This window comes from Notolabrus celidotus, chromosome 22, assembly GCF_009762535.1.
Source record: "Notolabrus celidotus isolate fNotCel1 chromosome 22, fNotCel1.pri, whole genome shotgun sequence".
Lineage (NCBI taxonomy): Eukaryota > Metazoa > Chordata > Actinopteri > Labriformes > Labridae > Notolabrus > Notolabrus celidotus.
This window is the reverse complement of record NC_048293.1, coordinates 20,838,611-20,857,954: the sequence shown is the minus strand read 5'-3', so window position 1 is coordinate 20,857,954 and position 19,344 is coordinate 20,838,611. Positions and strand designations below refer to the sequence as shown.

Below are 19,344 nucleotides of genomic sequence, written 5' to 3'. Positions count from 1 at the left end.
AGATCTTTGCATGTTCCAAAAATGGATAACACTTTGTTTAGTCCGGGTTTTCTTGGGTCAGTAAACCGTAATCAGTAAAGCCCCTACAGAACTTGCTCCAAATGACAAAGTGCATGGTCCAAAGTATTATCTCTGGAACATCATCTTCTGCAAGCATGAGAAGGATTTGCTCGGTGGAGGGGACAGAGGACTCCTCTCATGTATTTGGGGCAGAGAGGAATGCTTTCCATCAGTGATTAGTAGGTCACAGCACAGAACATCACAGCAAAGATCTGCAGCCAAGACCACAAGCCTCTTTGTGCCAGATCATGCCCTGAGAAACGCTCTTTGTGTGAGAGGGAGAGCTTGAAAAAGACGGAGAGAAACTCTGACGTCAAGACTGGGTTTGGGTTTGAGGAAGCCCCTGGAGCTGATGCCAGAGAGGACAGACAGCTGGAAAATCAGGAGGAGAGGAAGAGTAAAAACTTGGAGCAGCTTGCAGGTTATTTACAGAGACTTTTATTACACATTCATATCACAAAATACATTTCTTTACTTTGTGTTTTGGGTTAAGACGACAGGAAAGAGGGTGGAAAGTATGGCAGTAAACCAACAGAACAGCACTGAGTGGGATTTCACAGTGAGGAATCCTGCTCCAGGCAAACACACACACACACGCACACACACACACACACACACAGCTGACTCGCTCATAAAGACAATCTTGTTAAAAAGAGAACTTTGAGAAGGTTGGGCTGTGTGTGTGAGTGTGTGTCGGTGTAGACACACACGCACACTCCACTTAGCTTGAGTCATTATCAGCTTGCGTTTCATCCAGTAAGCCATCCAAGTGTCCAGATGGTCAGAAAAGCTGCTTCAATGCTCTCCCTCTCTCTCCCTCCTCACTACACACTCTCCTTTGGAGGAAAAAAATAAGGTTATGCCAGCGATCGACTCACGCCAAACAGGGGAGGGATGCAGATTGGATGTCAGGTGGACTTAACTGCAAGTGGAGCAGCCAAGAAGCAAAGCTGAATTCAGATCAGTCAGCACTCCCGCTCTGTCCCGCTCTATTTTCTGCCTGGATGATATAGAATTCAAATAAAACGGTCACAACTCAAGTGCTTCTCATCTCTATTATTATCAGGGGGTGAAAGTGCCAGAAGGCGGACTGCCCAGTGTCTGCTCCGAGGGGGGTAACTCCCAAAGCCGGACAGTTTAACGTGAAGCGGAATGGTTTTGCTTTCTCAGAATGCAAATATCCCCCCAAAGATCCAAAAGAAAAACCTGCAGCGTAATTGTCCTCACAAGTCCCCGGTGTGTGACCGGCTCTTCTCGTCTGCACCACAAACACACACCAGGGACTGAGATGGCTGGAGGGGGTTAATGGTCAGAGCGAGGAGGCAGGAGGCTGGAGGCTTTGTGCTGCCGGTCTTATCTTCGGTTTGAAAGCTGATGGAGTCGACACACAGGAGCTCAGTAGCCGTACTTCTCGTTGAGGTGTGTGCGGCCATCTCCGCTCTGATCTGTGAGGTGAAGACGGTCAAGATTTCGTAAAACAGATTAATGTATTGACCTACAAACTGATTCTTGATCTGACTCCAGGCTGAGTCTGCAGCTGCTTCAAAGTTTGTTTGTATTCAAGCTTATCATTCCTAACTGACATTGATCTGAATTCCTCAGTGGATGAAGTTGTTGAAGTAAATTGGGCTGCATAAACAGACCATGAAAGCCTTTTTTTCTTCCCCTCATCACATCCTGAAAATACTTGAATTCTTTTGCAGAGTATGTCAGACACATGCTGGCTCTTTAGAGGCTTGAGAGCGAACATCATGATTTACACGTTTGAATAAAGTCTGAGTAAAGCTCCGTGTTAGGGTCAGGTTGTTTTAATTTGTACCTTAACTTTAAATACAATGTGTCTACCTCTGACTGCTTGAAGCCTACTGCACTCGCTCTTTACAAGTTGTGTCTTAATTTAGGGTTCAAAGTCCAGACTTTATCTTCCTTTATGTGACTGATTTTTGAATGACTTCCTGGGTCTAATAGTAACAGCTATGATCTGTCATTAGAGGCACATGAAAACCTCTCGTGGAGTGCAAAGAGTCAGATCTGTCCAGTTTTTACCTGTAGGAGGAACCCAGACACAATAATCAGGGTCATCCTCTGGATATTGTCCTGACAGCTGCACTGGAGGCTGTGGAGACACATCATGAGTTCATCACATGTACTCTTAAAATAAAATATAAGGTTTGTCTTCATGTGGATCACCACTGGTGTGAGGACTTACCCTGCTGGGGCCCATCACTTTCTTCTTAGTGTTCTTTTTAGGGCCGGGCTCTGCTGCGGGCGCTGAGTGGGCTCCTGCCTTGGACTCTACGGACACACAGGAATAGTACGTTACAGGTGAGGCATTGATACCAAAGACAGAGAAGAAAGCACAGACCGGTTTGGAAACACAGATCCCACCTGAACTGGACGGGGTCACAGCCTTCTTCTTCTTGCTGCTGCTGCTGCTCTGAGAAGCCTGCTCCTCTGTTTCTGCAGACTCCTCACCTCTCCTCGGTTTGTGGCTTCGCTCTAATATCAACAATGAAGTAAAGTGAAGCATTAGAAAGACTGATAAACAAGTAAAATACTAACAAGACTTTTAAATCAGATGCTTTGTTGCTTAATATCTTATTTCACATCACAGAGGTTGGTCACAGGGAAAGGTAGAAGCTGACTATCACTCAATAGTTTATTTATAGATCTGAGGGCTGCACAGAGCATACATATATTTAAAAGCAAACTTAAGACTGACCTTTTTAGTGTCGCTTTTAACTGAGTTTCATTCTTTTAACAGTTTTATTTGACTTTACTTATTTATTCATAATCTAGTTCAAATTGTACTCACTTCTTATTTATCTTATTTTATTTATTTATTTCTTATCTAGTTCAAATTTCAGTCACTTTTTATTTATTTTATTTCATTTATTTATTTTAGTGTAGCATCTTATTTTCTTTTAATGGTTTAATATTTTAGTGTTTTATTATCTTACAAATTAATTTATTTTAGGGACTTTTTCCTGTGTTGAGTTTTAACATCTTATTTTACCTCCAGTGTTTCCTCATTCATATATCATGAGAGCGTTTCCTCAGTTCGTTCAGCGACTTATTTTTTATTTTCCATTTATTTATTTATTTATTTTATTTTATTTTCATTTTTATTATTATTATTATCATTGTTACATATATTGTGTTCTTAACCTTAGGATGGTGGGTGGGTTTGGGGTCAGGGCCAGGGCTGGGGCCACGGTTGAGATTAGGATGGGGGGTCTTTTTATTTTTATATTTATCTTTCTTCCTTTTTAAAAAAATGTATTGTATTTAAAGTTGTTCTTATATACAGCACTTTGTGTTATAAGGTTGTTGTATGTAAAGCGCTTTATAAATAAAGTCTGATTGATTGATATAGAGCCAGCAAGTCACAACAAAAATCCCTTCACCCTTTTTATAAGTAGAACATCTAAATAGACTCCACGTGTGTAGATATCTTAAATCTCAAAGCCTAAATATCACAAAATTCATTGGGATTGTAATTTTGTTTCTTGATTTAACTCCATGACCGTCAGCAGTCAGGAGTGTGCTTCTTGTATGGAAGGTATACTGCCCCCCAGTGGTGTAGAAAATATCAGATTAAAAACTCTAAGTCGACTGTGATGAGCTGAACCCAAGGACACATTTCTCTGCGTCTGTTTTTAAAATCTTCCTCTCGCTCTCATGGCGTCTACCTTTGTGCTCCTGGGACTCCGCTGGCTGCCGTCCTGTGGGAGATCTGTCTCGGGACATGGATGCACTGGACTCCTCACAGTCAACATTCATGTCAGTTATATTTTCACTGTCTTCATCATCATCCTCATCATCCTCATCATTCCCCTGGTCTTTTTTCTCTGCCTCCTCCACCTCCTCCTCCTCTTCTTCCTCCTCCTCTCCACCAGGTGCGAGCTCTTTCATGTTGAACAGCTCTGCGGGCAAGTTGGGCCGCTTAGGAGGCAACTTCTGCAAGACCGAAGAAAACGTCAATAGAGAGAAAGAGGTGAAGGAGAAGACAGAAAAAGAAATGTTCCCAGAGAAGTAGAGTCAGACTGAGAGATCTAAGACCTACCCCGATGGTGCCGGTCTTTAGTTTGAATTTTCTTCCTCCCTTCATGGCTCCAAACAGTGGTAAGGTCTTTTTAGGTTTATCTGTCTCTGAGCTTCCACTATCACACAAAACACATACGGCATTTATGTACCAGAATTAAAGATGTGTGCATAAAATCATCAGTTGTAACGGTTTCAAAGACTCTGAAGCCCTCATACTTAAATTATTGTTGTGATCAGTGTGCTGATATTTCTGTATTTGGGTACTTTAGTGGTGCATATCACTGTGTCTCACCTCGGCATCAGCGAGGGCATCTGTACAGGCCGTGTGAGCTCCACCAGTTTCCGCAGCCTCTGAGCTTCTTTGCGTAAATCTGCCACGTGCACATGGAGCTTCCTGCGCTCCACGCCGTCCATCGCCGCGTCTCTCCGCACCGCTGTCATGAAGGCGTCCAGCGAGTCTTCGGTGGAGGATCCGGAGGAGTCTGAGAGGAGGGATGAAACACACGATAACACGAGTGCATCATGATATCTGTAGGTAGTGTGGCTTCTGCCTACAGAACGCAGAGAGCACCCAGGCCACCATGACTCACCTCCTCTACCAGCACTGAGCTTTTTCTGTGTCTCTGCCAGCTCCTTCTCCACCTCTGACAGTTTGGACACCTACATGAAAATCAAACACATGGATGTTACCACAGAAACATAGAGAATGTTTGACAAGCTGGTTTCAGGGCACTTTAAAGAAGCTAACATTAAAGAGGTGTCTCTAGAGACGGGGGGAATTCAGTCTGCTGTTGTTTTCAGGAGAAAGAGCAGCTGTCTGAACCTAACAGAGACTCTGACAGAGACAGAGAGGCAGACCTCTCTTAGATTATTGTCTGTTTAATCAGTTTACATGACCCCCGTTTTACCTTTAGGAGTCCCTAAAAAGTCCATCAGACGACTGCAGCTCATACAGAATGCTGCTTCTCGAGTCCTGACAAGGATCAAAAAAGTAGACCACATCACTCCAGTTCTTAGATCTCTACACTGGCTTTCTGTCTGTCAGAGAATAGACTTTAAAATCCTGCTGATGGTTTATAAAGCACTGAATGGTTTAGGCCCAAAATACATTGCAGATCCGCTGCTACTGTATGAACCATCTGGACCTCTGAGGTCATCAGGTCTGCTTTTAGTCCTAGAGTCAGAACGAAACATGGTGAAGCAGCGTTCAGTCATTATGCACCACATATCTGGAACAAACTCCCTGAGAGCTGTAGACCCAGATAACTCTACTCTTGGTAAAATATATAAAGGATGAACACAGATGGGTCATTTTGAGACTTGATCCGTCACAGCCTGCTTTGCTGTTGCCCTTGCATTGCTCTGAGAACAATGACGCACCAGAAAAGATCCAACTCTGGATCAAAACGTCAACATTTGTTGGATAAACTGAAATTTGGTGGAGCTTTTCATCATCTCTGACGTTAGTGAGTGATCCAGATATTTCCTGGTTCAACCATGTGTTTCACATTTATGGGTTTGAGTGAAATGACTCAAAACTACTGACTGGATTATCGAGCGATTTTACACAAACCTTTATTTCCTCCTCAGGAATGAGTGCAATAACTCCGATGATCCCTGAGCTTTTTATTTCCTGTCAGCACTGACTCAAAGCTGAATTTATTCAAGTGGTTTGGTAACAGTTTATGACCAAATACAAGCATGTATCACGAGAAGACAACACAGATACGCATGTTTACTTGGAAAAGGAGGACTACCCAGGCCATGGAAAACAACTGGGTCATGCACTTAGGACCAGTCAAAGGTTGTTTAATAAAACCCTTAGGATCATTTATTAAGACTTTAGATTGATCACATGATGATTGTTTCTCTTGAGGTTATTAAACTGAGGTTTATTGTGCATTCTAAATATAAAAATGAAAATGAAAGGGCGTTTGCAGTGAGGGGTCCAACACTTTGGAATAATCTGCCCGAGGAGATCAGGTCTGCTGAGTCAGTGACCTCTCTTAAATCTTTTCTTAAAACATACTTTTATCACAGAGCCTTTTCTGATTTGATCTGAATTCTGTTTTATTTTATTTTAACCATCTTAAAAAATATATTTTAAAATAATTGTATTCCTTTAGAGTTCTTTTAGGGGAATTTTATGTATCTTAAAATATGTTTGATTTCTTTATCTTGACTTGTGTGTTTTTATGAACTGCCTGTTTTATTTTGCTGCCCATGTGAAGCACTTTGTAACTTGGTGTTTGACTTCACCTTTCACCTTTAAGCTGGAGAAGAAAGTGTAACAAAGACAATCTTAAGGCTTAAAGATGCTCTGAACTCGGTTATTGTGACTGATGCGTATCAGGTGTTAAAGCGTAGGGTATCTTTACCAGTGACTCGAAGGTCTCAGGCCGCTCCTCAATCTTCCCGGCCTTCTTCATCCTCTCCGTCCTCTTCTTCTCCACAGTGCCGGTTCGATCCAGGAAGGTGTCGTCATCACTGTCATAGTAGTCCTCATCCTCCCAGTTCTTCTTCTTACGCTTACGGGAAACTAGAAACACAACAAAAACAAGAACATCTATGACTGCAATCTTCAGAACGAGAAGCTGTAACCTCTCAGGATGATGGCATGAGAGAGACAAGCACATACCTGCTTCCTGCCGCAGCAGTCCTCTGGCTTCCAGCATTCGACAAGCCTCCAGACAGCACTGCACGGTCGCCTCCTTCTTCTTCCCTGTGTGGGTCACCTCAGCAACCAGCTGTCGGCCCAAAGCATCGTCCACTGGAAGCCTGCACAGAGATCAAACTTTGTAACTCCACACTCAACCTCTCAAAAGGCAGGGAGACAGATTAGTGACTTACTTTATTCTGCAGAGCCAGCTGCCATGACTTTTGTCCTCAAACTCAAACTCCAGCTCCTCCCCTGAGATAAAAAAGAAGAAGCCATGGTTAAAGTGGAGGAATTTAAATAATAAATACGACAAACAGAAGCTTCAGACTTTTGTGGACACTCACCCTCCCGGTCATAGAAGCCCTGCAGAGCCTTTTTCGGGTCTTTCAGGTAGGCAGCTTCCTGGTCCTCACGAAACTCTGTGGAGAAAGGGTTTTCCTCGTTCTCGTCTTCGTCTGGGGCCGCCTCCTCAGCTGCAGCGAGGATACATGGAGACAAGGAGACAAGGAGAGAAGGGAAGGAGACCACAGAAGGATTAGTATGTGTCATTAGAGTGAGTTAACACACAGATGTCATGTTAGAAAAGCTCACCCATTCCCCACGAGCAGCCCGAGTCATCGTTTGACGTTTTGCCGCTCTTGTTGCTGTTGACCCCTTCCTCGCCTTCCTCCTTGCCCTCCTCCTTCTCATCGTCGTCATCGTCCGAACCGTCACCCATCATCCTCTTCTCCAGGTCGGCTTTCTGTTTCCTGGCTTTCTCTCTCAGCTCTGTCACTGTTAGCTCAGACTCCTCTTCCTCATCAAAGTCTGGACCCTGGGAGAAGAAGAAGAAGACTTTAGATTTGGTGACGTTATATTGATACCTGTCAGCTGATTGTATTGTATTGATCATATTCTTATATTGGTGTTTCGTGGATGCACTCTCTGATTTACCTGCAGGATAAAAAGCCTCGTGCTCCCTCCAAACTTCAGGACATGTCCCACGCGTAGTCTGATGTAGGTCTTCGGTGGGACCTTGTTCTTGTTCACCACAGTCCCATGTGTGCTACCAAGATCGTGCACGTAAAAACCCCTCTCCTCTCCCACAGACTCCCCCTCTCCTCCCTGTCCGCGGTACTGGATCACAGCGTGGTACCTGGAGATGGAGGGATGCTCCAGAGAGACGTCACACACAGGTAAGCGCCCCACCACGAAGAAGCTCCTCTGTGTGAGGGGCACGGTGTCCACTATAGTGCCGTTTTTAAGGATTTCCAAAGAGTAGGGGCTTTCCGGAGCCAAGCCACCCCAGGGAGGCTCAACGTACGGGAGAGGGGGGAATTTACCTGGAGGGGGACCTTTGGGGACAACACGGGGTTTAGCTGCTAGCTTGGTTTTGACAGGAGCCACAGGACTCTCCTTTCCATCGTTTGTGTCCTCTTCTTCAGCTTCTTCAGAGGTTCTGCTTTCATTAACAGGAGCTGAGGAGTCTTCACTTGCAGTATCCACAACTTCAGCTTTGTTATTGTCTGTCAAACTCTTAGTTTCTGCCTCTGCTGTGGGTTTGGACGGAGCCATGGCAGAGCTGCGTTTGCTGGTGAGGGACGGTGCGGCGAAAAGAGCCGGTTTCTTAAACGTATCCTCCGGTTCCGGTTCACTTTCATTGAACTCTTTCTTTTTGTGTTCACTTCCATTCTCGTTGGAAGAGCATTCACCCGTTTCCATCGCAGAATTCATCCCTTCATGGCTCATTTTCTCACACACGTCCGACGGAGGGGAGGCGGCCATGTTTATTTGGGTGTGACAGCGAAATGTGTCCGGGTTTATAAAACTTACATGTACAGCCATACAATCATATAATGTTTCCAAAGCCTTCTCAAACATATCTTAAAACACCAAAACAACTAACGAATTAATATTATGTATTAGTATATCCCAGTCAAAAATAGCTGTTTTAAAGCGGAACCAAATATCTAACACAGCTATCAACACGAGCTTTTTAGTGCGCGGACCAGAAAATGTACTTCCGGCGAAACTTCCGGTTCCAATTTATTCGTTCAAATTGCGAACAGACTTCATTTATCTCCATTTGAGGTGAGTTTTAGTCAATTTTCTTACTTTTATAGACTATAACTACCTAATTTTAAACGCCAGTCATTTATACTATGTTAATTTATGCGTAGCTTGCTGCATGAGTGTTGTTTACGTAAAGTCTTGTGTGTTAATGTAGCATCTTGACGTTAGAAAGCTCGAGTTAAGCACCTAACTACCTTTATCAAGAATCAAGAATCAATAAATCTTTATTGCCAAGTGAGCTCGCACACACAAGGAATTTGGCGTGGTGAATGGAACAATGGTGCTTAACAAGACAGTAAGGACTCAACAAGACAGTAAGGACTCAACAAGACATTAAGGACTCAACAAGACATGAAGGACTCAACAAGACAGTAAGGACTCAACAAGACATTAAGGACTCAACAAGACAGTAAGGACACAACAAGACAGTAAGGACTCAACAAGACAGTAAGGACACAACAAGACAGTAAGGACTCAACAAGACAGTAAGGACACAACAAGACAGTAAGGACACAACAACAGTAAGGACTCAACAAGACATTAAGGACTCAACAAGACATTAAGGACTCAACAAGACAGTAAGGACACAACAAGACAGTAAGGACTCAACAAGACAGTAAGGACTCAACAAGACAGTAAGGACTCAACAAGACAGTAAGGACACAACAAGACAGTAAGGACTCAACAAGACAGTAAGTACACAACAACAGTAAGGACTCAACAAGACAGTAAGGACTCAACAAGACAGTTGAGAGTATTGATCCAACAGGTATGACACTGTTATGGTTTAGTGTTCATCAGAGTGACAGCCTGGGGGAAGAAACTGTTCTTATGGCGGGTTGTTTTGGCGCACAGTGATCTGTAGCGCCTGCCGGAGGGGAGGAGTTTGAAGAATTTGTGTCCAGGGTGTGAGGGGTCAGCGGTGATGCTACCTGCCCGTTTCCTGGCCCGGGACCGGTACAAGTCCTGGATGGGGGGCAGGTCGACGCCAGTGATTTTTTCTGCAGTCCTTATAGTCTGTTGCAGTCTGTTTGTCTAGTTTGATTGCAGATCCAAACCAGACAGTGATGGAGGTGCACAGAACAGACTGGATGATGGAGGTGTAGAACATGATCAGCAGGTCCTGGGGCAGGTTGAACTTCCTGAGCTGACGCAGGAAGTACATCCTCTGCTGGGCCTTTTCCTGATTGTGTCTATATGGGAGGTCCATCTCAGGTCCCGGGAGATTGTGGATCCCAGGAACCTGAAAGAGTCCACAGTAGACACAGTGCTGTTCAGGATGGTGATGGGGGGGAGTGGAGGGGGGCTTCTCCTGAAGTCCACTATCATCTCTACTGTCTTGAGCGGGTTCAGCTCCAGAAAGCTAAAGAAGTAGTTTTATACTTTATAGAGATATTATGGCCAGTAAAGGCCTCATTGTATTATGTCACCTCAATGTTTACTGTAAGTAGGTCAGCTGAGAGCACTGTGTTACTGTCAGCTGATAAAAGAGGGAGAAACTTGTGGTTATCAGCTCTGCATTAAGGACAGCTGAGTGCTGAGAAACAACACAAACACACCATATTCATAATGAACAACAATGAGCAATAGATAGTTTGTCTGGAAGACATGTGTATCATTTGATACATACGTGTCAGAAATTAGGGCTAATAGGAGACGGCTGCATACTGACACCCAACTGTAGGCCTCTGAAGATGATACTGTATAGAAGATTATCATATCCAGGAGGACTCAGGGCTCATTTTGCTGATTTCCTGCGGGAGCTCTGTCATTTTGAAACCAGCGCTGTACTTCTTTACCTGTGACCACGACAAATGTTTTCTGAGACCTGAACGAATCCTGCCGTGTTCATTCTCGAGCTGTCAGCAAAAGAATTGGGGCTAACAGGAGCAGTAGCCTGACAGTAATTGTTGACCACTTCATCTCTCTCTCAATCTGTTGCATCTGCAGTCAGTCTATTGTGAACCTGGACACTGTCTCCGATCCATCATCATGATGCGTTACTGGGGGGAGATCCCCGGACCTGCAGGTGCTCCTCCGAGTCGCAGTTCTTTCGACCTGCTCCAGCGCGAGTTCCGCTCCGTGGAGATGCAGGACCCTCCTCTGCACCAACCTTCAGCCCAGCGTCCGCGGCCAACTACAATGCTGGACATCCCCTCAGAGCCCTGCAGCCTCACCATCCACACGGTGCAGCTGTGTCAGCACGCCCGCCGGCTTCGTGGCCTCCTGGCAGCAGCTCAGGCCCAGGGTCAGGGTCAGAGTCAGAGTCAGAGCTCAGGGTTGTCTGAGGGAGGCAGCAAGTCGGAGGATGGTGATGTCAACCTGCCCACTCGTCCTCCCACCCCTCCTGTAATGCCAGATGATCTGCTCCCTGTGGACAGTAAAGCTCCACGGCAGCCCTTCCAGCTGCTCCACAGTGACCCAGAAAGTGACTTCTATAAGTAAGTGAAGCTCTGTAGCTAACCCAAAATGATGAACATTCCAGAGATATTACATTACCTTAATTTAGCATCCAATCATCATTTACCTCTTTTCACCCCCTCTTTTTCTCTCCACCATCAGGGGTAAAGGCGAGCCTGTCACAGAGCTGAGCTGGCCCTCCTGCAGGCAGCTCCTCTATCAGTCAGTTGCGACTGTTTTGGCCCATGCTGGCTTTGAGTCAGCCCAGGAGAGTGTCCTCGAGACCATGACTGACCTGGTCCATGAGCACTACCTGCGCCTCACACGCCTGCTGCGGGTGGCGGTGGACCGGGAGGCTAGGCTGGGAGCTAGTGCCTTCCCGGACGTGGTGGAGCAAGTGTTCCATGAGGTGGGGATAGGCAGCGTGCTGGCCCTGCAGGGCTTCTGGCAAGTGCGGATCAAAGACTATCACAGCTACATGCTGCAGGTGAGAGCAGGCTGGGGGAAGTCATAACTCTTTAAATTACCATTTGCAATTTGTACAAAGGACCCAAGCCATATTGTCCTCATCTGTCCTTGTTAGGGAGTCCTGCAGCAGGTCTTGCACTTAAGATTATATGATATATGTTTTTAATTAAACAAGCTACGGCATAAACCAGATGCAGACTTTCCTCTTACTATTTATCTCATTGGTTAAGTGCTGAAACCTTCAGTCCATCTACTGAGTTCCCCTTTCTAGATTATATGATTTTAAAAACATATCCTTCTTCTCCAGTCTGAGGATTTGTTAGTCATTGTGTAGTTGTGTATTTAATACTTTGGACTTTTGGTTACTCAAAACAAGACAATGAGAGTTTGGTTTCCAGCAGCACGTCATATAAGAGATGTTCTCCCTGGACTAAGTTTCATGAAACATCAACAATGGCAGTAAATCTTTCTGTTAAGAACACTAAAGTCCTGTCTTAACCCTTGAGCTTTACCATCAAATAGAAACTCTAAATGTTCTCCCTCCCAGGTCAGTAAGGATCTGTCCGAGGAATACGAGCGCCTGGTGAACCCAGAGAAAGCTCTCGAGGACTCCAAGCCGCCCAGGATCAAAGAGGAGCCCATGAGTGACATCTCCTTCCCTGTTAGCGAGGAGCCTGAGGCTGACCTAGCCTCTGGGGACCAGGCTCTGCCTATGGGGGTCCTCGGGGCTCACGGTGAGAGGCTGGCTTCAGGCCTGGATGGTGACCATTCTCCTCACACCTCAGGTGAGAGCAATGTTCCTGTACAACCAATGATCTGCTTACCTTATTCCTCCTCCACCCTCCTCTTACCTGTACACACAGAAACAAGTCAGCACATTGCCTTGGCTCCTCCCTCTTTGATTTAGAAACTTTTCAAACCCTCGAGCAGTTCTATTTCTGAACGCCCTTGCAGAAAACTTCTCCTCTTTAGCCCTTTGGGTAAAAATCCAGAAAATCTAAAATACATATTCAGCTATATTAGACTTCTTCACGCCTGTCTCCATCACTCTTGTAGCCTTATTCTCCCTCAAGGCCCAACAGCACTATGTTAAAGTATACTGACTCTTCAGGTTGAACCCTCAGGGTGTGATGTGCTGCACCAACATGAAGAAGTCAGAGTTGCTGCTTGTGGTTTTATAGCATCAGTAAAAAAGTAAGCGGTACAAAAGAAGGTCAAGCTCGACTTTTAATACTTGTTTTTACTCTGAGTGCGGCTGCTTCCCTCGAGATAAAACAGTTTTATCTTATCTTATGAGACCTTTCCTTGAGGTTACTGTGTTGATGTTGTTCCATTCCATGAGAGGGAGAGAGACGGAGAGAGAGACAGAGAGAGAGACAGAGAGAGAGACAGAGAGAGAGTCGGGGGATGAGGGGAGCAGAAAGTTTGGGGACTTTGTGGATGATTTTTTAGGGAAAAGGAAAAGATAACATGTTTTTATCAGAGAGCTCTACAGAGTCACACCAGTGAGAGGTTTGTGAGATGATGATTACGACGGATCAATATGACTTTACAAAGGTTTTCTGAAAGAAGCTTTCGTGAGCAAATATCCTCTTCAAGCCATGATAAATACATTTTTATGGATCAATAAACAATCCAAGCAAAGACAACAGTCTGCTCGGCTGTGCGGGCTGCAGATAGCGTGAAGAGGATTCTGAACAATAAGTCTGAGCTCTCTGACAAACAACCTGATGATGCTATTTCTAAAACACCAAATTGGACTCAATAGAAAAAATATCAGACACATACATATCAGTAATAGGCCTGTGTTAGATGGATTATAAGTGATAAATAATACATTTTCTTGGCTCCAATCTACCTGTTCAGGAAAAACAAACCATAAAATATCAGTTTTGTGGTCATGGCTGGGACATATATTGACTTTTACAGTTGTTTACCCTGAATAAACACTAAAATCAAAAGTATTACACAATTATCAAAACCTTACACTCAAGGAGCAAAACATCAGCCCAGATTTGCACCACTATAAGCACAATGTCAGCCTCACACTTTTTGCAAAACAACACACACACAGTGATTTGCAAAACACTAAACACACTTGTATACATTAGACACTGAAGTATATCATGATTGCACTTCCTTGCAATTTCAAAGCACTGAGGCTGTTTTCGAACCCGCCTACTGTACTAGCAGTACGTACTGATTTGGCCAAGGTCAGTATGTAGTATGTAGTATGTGAAAAAGAGCAAAATCTGCAGTATGCCAAAACTACCTGGATGTCATGCTGATTCGGGAAAATTTCACAGTATGCATCGGACCAGTCTGCCTCGTGTACTTCCCATAATGCACAGCGCTTGTTCTGCTTTTCCTTTTTTCTTCTTTTTTTGACAGGAGTAACTCAGTTTTAGGTGCTGTGAAAATTATTAAATTCCATATAAGGCAAGGCAAGGCAAGGCAAGGCAAGGCAAGGCAAGGCAAGGCAAGGCAAGGCAAGGCAAGGCAAGGCAAGGCAAGGCAAGGCAAGGCAAGGCAAGGCAAGGCAAGGCAAGGCAGTTTTATTTGTATAGCGCATTTCATACACATGGGCAACTCAATGTGCTTTACATTAAAACATTAAAAGCATTGGAGACATTCAGGCAAGCACAAAAGAACATAATTAAAATGACAAATATAATAAAACAGAAAAGAAAAGGAAAATTAGTAAATCAAAATTGGTAAATAAAAAAGTCTTAGTCTTTGATTTAAAAGAGGTGAGAGTTGGAGCAGACCTGCAGCTTTCAGGGAGTGTTCCAGATATGTGGTGCATAATGACTAAACGCTGCTTCACCATGTTTCGTTCTGACTCTAGGGACTGAAAGCAGACCAGTACCTGATGACCTCAGAGGTCCAGATGGTTCATAAAGTAGTAGCAGATCAGCGATGTATTTTGGGGCCTAAACCATTCATGCTTTATAAACTTATATAAACTCATAAATCAGCAGGATTTTAAAGTCTATTCTCTGACAGACAGGAAGCCAGTGTAGAGATCTAAGAACTGGAGTGATGTGGTCTACTTTGTTGGTCCTTGTTAGGACTCGAGCAGCAGCATTCTGTATGAGCTGCAGCCGTCTGATGGACTTTTTAGGGAGTCCTGTAAAGACACCGTTACAGTAGTCTAGTCTGCTAAAGATAAATGCATGGACAAGTTTTTCTGCCTCCTGCTGAGACATAAGTCCTTTAATCCTTGATATATTCTTAAGATGATAGTAGGCTGACTTTGTGATTGTCTTAATGTGGCTGCTGAAATTAAGGTCTTAACCACTTCTTAACTTTTTAAATCATTAGTGATGCTAAAGAAGCAGTTTCTCTATCAGCTTGGCCGTTGTTTACTTCTGCTTTCCGAAACTGGAAATCCAGTGACTTCTTGCTCAGCATACTGCAACACAGATCTAACAGAACAGACATACTACATACTAAATTCAAACGTAGCATGTAGATAGTATGTAGCAGGCCGTTTCGAAAACAGCCTAACTGGCACATTACCACACCTATGAGCCAGTTGGTTAAACTCAGCCATCAGGTGTGCAAACACATGATTGCTTAATTGTAGACACACCAATCAGGTTTAAGCACTATACAAATGCAGCAGGTGAGTTCACCTGTCTTTAACTGGATACAGTATTTCATGTTTGTCTAATATTTGCTGAGCTCACAGTGTTATGCACATGACTGTAGTAGCATGAAAACTGGGACATGTTTTGTTGTGATCCTCCATGTTGACATGTTGACTGATTTGGATATATAGAGTAAATAAATGATGTGTTCATCAGTCTATAGCATTGGTCTTGTCTAGTGTTTGGTGATTTTATTGTATATTTGCACTTTCTCTGTGTACTTCACTTACAGTACTCTTATCACTGAGTAGTAGAGTTGCTTTAAGTGTTTTAATTTAGCAGCAGCAGTGTGTAACTAGTTCAAACAGAATGAAGTCATATGAAATGTGTGTGTTTCATATGGCAACAAAATATGTTTTTATAAACTAGCGTATAGTTTTTATAAGTGTGTCATTTTGCAAAGGATCTGAGGTGTTCTGCTTCTTGTGTGTGTGTGATTGTGTGAATTGTGTGTAGTGTTTTGACAAAATGGGCCCTGTTTTCAGCATCGTGTTTAAGCAATCGAAAAAACTGTAATAAAAACATTGATAAATGTAATTTTCTCTCTTATAAGGTGGGGGTGGAGCCAACAACTCCCCCTTGTGGCCACAGGTGAAAATGGAGCCACAGGATGCAGACGAAGGCCAGACTGCCGGCCATCATCATCACCACCACCACCATCACCTGGGTGGAGACGTGTTCGAGGAAGGGGGGCCCATGTCCACCATGAGTGAGTCAGGAGGAGCCATGGCGCCCTCTCCTGGAGGTGCAGCATCAGACGGCAGCTTCGCTTCACATTCACCGGACTCCTTAATGGGGACCTCGCCGGTCTTCAACCAAAGACCCAAGAAACGAGCAAAGAAGATGTGAGGATCTGAGGTGGGGACTCGACAGCAGGTGTTACAGATTTGTTTTCGTGCATTGCAAACTGGCGATAAGTCAGGAAACATACGGAGCAGCTGTTCAGGAAAGACTGAGACAATGATGTCATGAAAGAACTGAACTCCTACGGGGATAAAAAGCATATTTTGTAGTTTTTGTTTTTATAGTTTCTACTGAAAATAGAGGAAGTCATTATTGATACAGTAATGAGTTTATTGTCAAAAGAATAAACAGTTTTTGAACAAGCGGTTTCGTTCATTTGAGACACAGAATGAGGTTTACAATTTTCCAAATTAATTGACCAACAGGAAAAACTAAGATGTCCAAAAACAAATAATTGAGTTAGACAGCGTAATAATTCAGCTGAGGGGTTTGTTTTCCCCAGCTGATGCGTCTGTTTCTCCTCACATACTAATTACGGCCTGATCCTTTCATTACGATTAACAGACGCTCCGCACAAACAGAAAACATTTCCTCTTCCTCATGCACATGATGCTGCATATTATGATGTATTTTTTATCTCCTCGCATCCTTTCTGCAGAGAACCGTACACGTGGCTCATCACACAGAGAGGAACACACACACACACACTCACACACACACACACACACACACACACACACACACAAACACAAACACACACACCTGTCAACCTGAAGCCGCTCGGCTAAATTAGCATCTGTTTCAGTAATGAGGCAAAGCTGTGAATATAACACCAGAGGCAATTATGGTGTGGTTGTCTGCATCATGAAGGCGACATCAATCCAGCCTTAATGGCAAATTAATTATGGCGTGCATAATTTTGCATGCTGATTGAGCAGGTATGTTTCAATACATGTGATATGCTTTTGTGTGAGCCTAACAATTAGGCCGGTAATTGTCTATGCCTATGGGATGTGCCGGTGAGGTCATATGAATCGATACTGAATTAACTGCATTCATAGCTGATTAATGTTTAAACGCCCCTGCACCATAAATAATGAGTCTGAGCGGCGAGGCAGGGATCTGGTTTGGAGTTGCAGCAGCAGGAAAACAAAATCAGTATTCCAGACTATTGGTTGAGAAGACCTCCCTCGCTGATGCTCATAACTGTGAGCTATATCACCTGGATCTCAGAGGAGTCTGCTCAGAATAAAATCCTCTAAGCAGGTACTGTACCTTTTAAGGAGAAGAAAAGTGCTCAGGCTTAAATACTTGAAATAAAGATGGTGATTTTTTAAATAAAAACAAAGAAGTATTTACTGATCTAACCCCATGTTTGGTCTTTTTTGTAAGTCTCTGGAAGTGCTGCAGCTCAGGGACCTTAAAGGTGAGGGGGCCTGGATACTGCCTTCTCAAATGGATCGCAAACCAAAACATGAAACAGATCTAGTTTTCATTAATTTCTTGCAGGTTTTTTTGAAGCTTCTCATGAATACAGCTCAGAGGAAAATAAATATGAAGCTTTTTTGTTATGAGAGGTTTGTGTTGGAGTGAATTAACAATTTTTTTATTGTAAACAAACAAAAAATTCTCCCTACTTTCTGCAAATAAAATGTTCTTATTAAAGTCTTTTAATTGCTGAAAATGAAAAGCGATTAAGACCAATGGAATGTAGTGAATTTAAATAAGGAAAATAATGAAAAGAAAAAGGAAAGTTCATAATTAATACTAAATAACAGAACGTTAAAGTTTTGTTTTTTCAAACAGTTTATTTATGAATTTTTCTATACAACAGTAATAATTCACTTTGATGACATATACTGATTAATAGAAATCCTCCACCACCCCCACCCATGGTAACATTTAGAGGGAATACAACTTAATATCAAAACATTAAAATAGAATTAAAAAAAGTAATATAATAATAAAATAAATAGTATGAAGTACAATAAATAAATTGAAATAAAAACATAAAATAAATAAAGTAAAATAAAATTGTATGGGTTAAAATAGTACGCTCTATTATCTAGGGCATAAACAAGCGTGAAACACAAAAGAGGGGAGCAGCATGAGCCAATGGGAGAACGTTTATGTTTTGACTTGGGAAGAAATTAGAAATCAATATTTGGAGGAATAACCTGATTCATAATTACACCTTTCATTCATCTTGGCATGCTCTCCAGCAGTCTGACACATTGTTTTTCATAACAAGGCCATGTCATTGTAAGGTATAAAATAACTTAAGTTGAAATATGCCAAAGGGTCAAGGTGAGGAGGGTTTGATTGGATTGAGGTAGAGAGAGAAGAGTAGGAGTACAGGTAGCATTAAGTGTCAGGGACTGGGGTGTCGAGACTCGTGGTGGGGACATGTCTCAACGTACTTCTGGTTCCTGTGTGAGGAGGAAAGGAGGAGAAGAAGGAGGAGAGTGGTGGGTTTGGATTTGGGGAGGATGATTTTGAGATCTTAGAAGGACGGGCTACATAGGATTGTATATGTACGCACAGGCACACAGGTGAAGAAGATTAGATGCAGGTGATTAAAAAATGTTTCCTGAAATTACATTATAATAACTTAATTTTTGTGACATTATGCCACCTTTGCAAAAATGCAAGAGGCTTGGCTTTGTTTGATAGCTTGTTGGCTGATAACCAGCTCAGTATCTCATTAAAGAGAGTGAGGTGTACCAGTTTTAACTTGAACACTGGAATGAATCAGAAATCAGAATCAGAAAGAACTTTATTCACAATGTATCTCAAGAATACAAAGAATTTGACTCCGGTATTTTTTGCGTACTCCCTGTACAAACATAAATAGACAGACACTAAAAATCAATACATATAAAAAATATATATATAAGTACAAAAGGCACGAGTGCAATAAGGAAACAATAGACAAACATAACGTGCAACAGTGCAAGGATGAAGGTGGCTCTGTTCATGAGGTAGCTGGTTTATGACAGTGTTAAGTATTCATCAGTGTGATGGCCTGGGGGAAGAAACTGTTCCTGTGTCTGGATGTTTTTGCGTACAGAGCTCTGTAACACCGACCGGAGGGGAGGAGTTTGAAAAGTGAGTGTCCAGGGTGTGAGGGGTCTGCAGAGATGTTACTGGCCCACTTCCTGGTCCTGTACCGGTACAAGTCCTGGATGGAGGGCAGGCTGAATCTGCTGCCGTAAAGCGGTTATTGTTGCTGTAATCTGTCCGGCTGTGTACAATGAAGTT

At 43.2% G+C, this 19,344-nt stretch overlaps 2 protein-coding genes across 2 annotated transcripts; one reads left to right on the top strand and one right to left on the bottom strand.

Annotated features, from left to right (window-relative positions):
* Nucleotides 1-480: 480 nt before the first annotated feature.
* slc4a1ap (solute carrier family 4 member 1 adaptor protein) lies at nucleotides 481-8,550 on the bottom strand. Its single transcript, XM_034675184.1, has 14 exons — nucleotides 7,700-8,550; nucleotides 7,358-7,580; nucleotides 7,111-7,239; nucleotides 6,958-7,018; nucleotides 6,746-6,885; nucleotides 6,486-6,646; nucleotides 4,698-4,767; nucleotides 4,400-4,589; nucleotides 4,127-4,223; nucleotides 3,753-4,020; nucleotides 2,449-2,559; nucleotides 2,270-2,355; nucleotides 2,107-2,176; nucleotides 481-1,505 (listed from the first exon to the last, which is right to left on the bottom strand). The coding sequence occupies exons 1-14, from the start codon at nucleotides 8,528-8,530 to the stop codon at nucleotides 1,456-1,458; spliced, it is 2,487 nt and encodes an 828-aa protein (XP_034531075.1). The 5' UTR covers nucleotides 8,531-8,550; the 3' UTR covers nucleotides 481-1,455.
* Nucleotides 8,551-8,749: 199 nt separating this feature from the next.
* supt7l (SPT7 like, STAGA complex subunit gamma) lies at nucleotides 8,750-16,445 on the top strand. Its single transcript, XM_034675689.1, has 5 exons — nucleotides 8,750-8,836; nucleotides 10,769-11,259; nucleotides 11,381-11,705; nucleotides 12,234-12,471; nucleotides 15,893-16,445. The coding sequence occupies exons 2-5, from the start codon at nucleotides 10,811-10,813 to the stop codon at nucleotides 16,186-16,188; spliced, it is 1,308 nt and encodes a 435-aa protein (XP_034531580.1). The 5' UTR covers nucleotides 8,750-8,836; nucleotides 10,769-10,810; the 3' UTR covers nucleotides 16,189-16,445.
* Nucleotides 16,446-19,344: the final 2,899 nt, after the last annotated feature.

Coding starts and splice junctions, on each gene's coding strand:
- supt7l (XM_034675689.1), top strand. CDS start 10,811: ATGATGCGTTACTGGGGGGAGATCCCCGGACCTGCAGGTGCTCCTCCG. Junction 11,260..11,380: donor CCAGAAAGTGACTTCTATAA/GTAAGTGAAGCT, acceptor CTCCACCATCAG/GGGTAAAGGCGAGCCTGTCA. Junction 11,706..12,233: donor ATCACAGCTACATGCTGCAG/GTGAGAGCAGGC, acceptor TCTCCCTCCCAG/GTCAGTAAGGATCTGTCCGA.
- slc4a1ap (XM_034675184.1), bottom strand. CDS start 8,530: ATGGCCGCCTCCCCTCCGTCGGACGTGTGTGAGAAAATGAGCCATGAA. Junction 4,590..4,697: donor GCTCAGTGCTGGTAGAGGAG/GTGAGTCATGGT, acceptor CCCTCCTCTCAG/ACTCCTCCGGATCCTCCACC. Junction 4,224..4,399: donor ATGCCCTCGCTGATGCCGAG/GTGAGACACAGT, acceptor TTTGTGTGATAG/TGGAAGCTCAGAGACAGATA.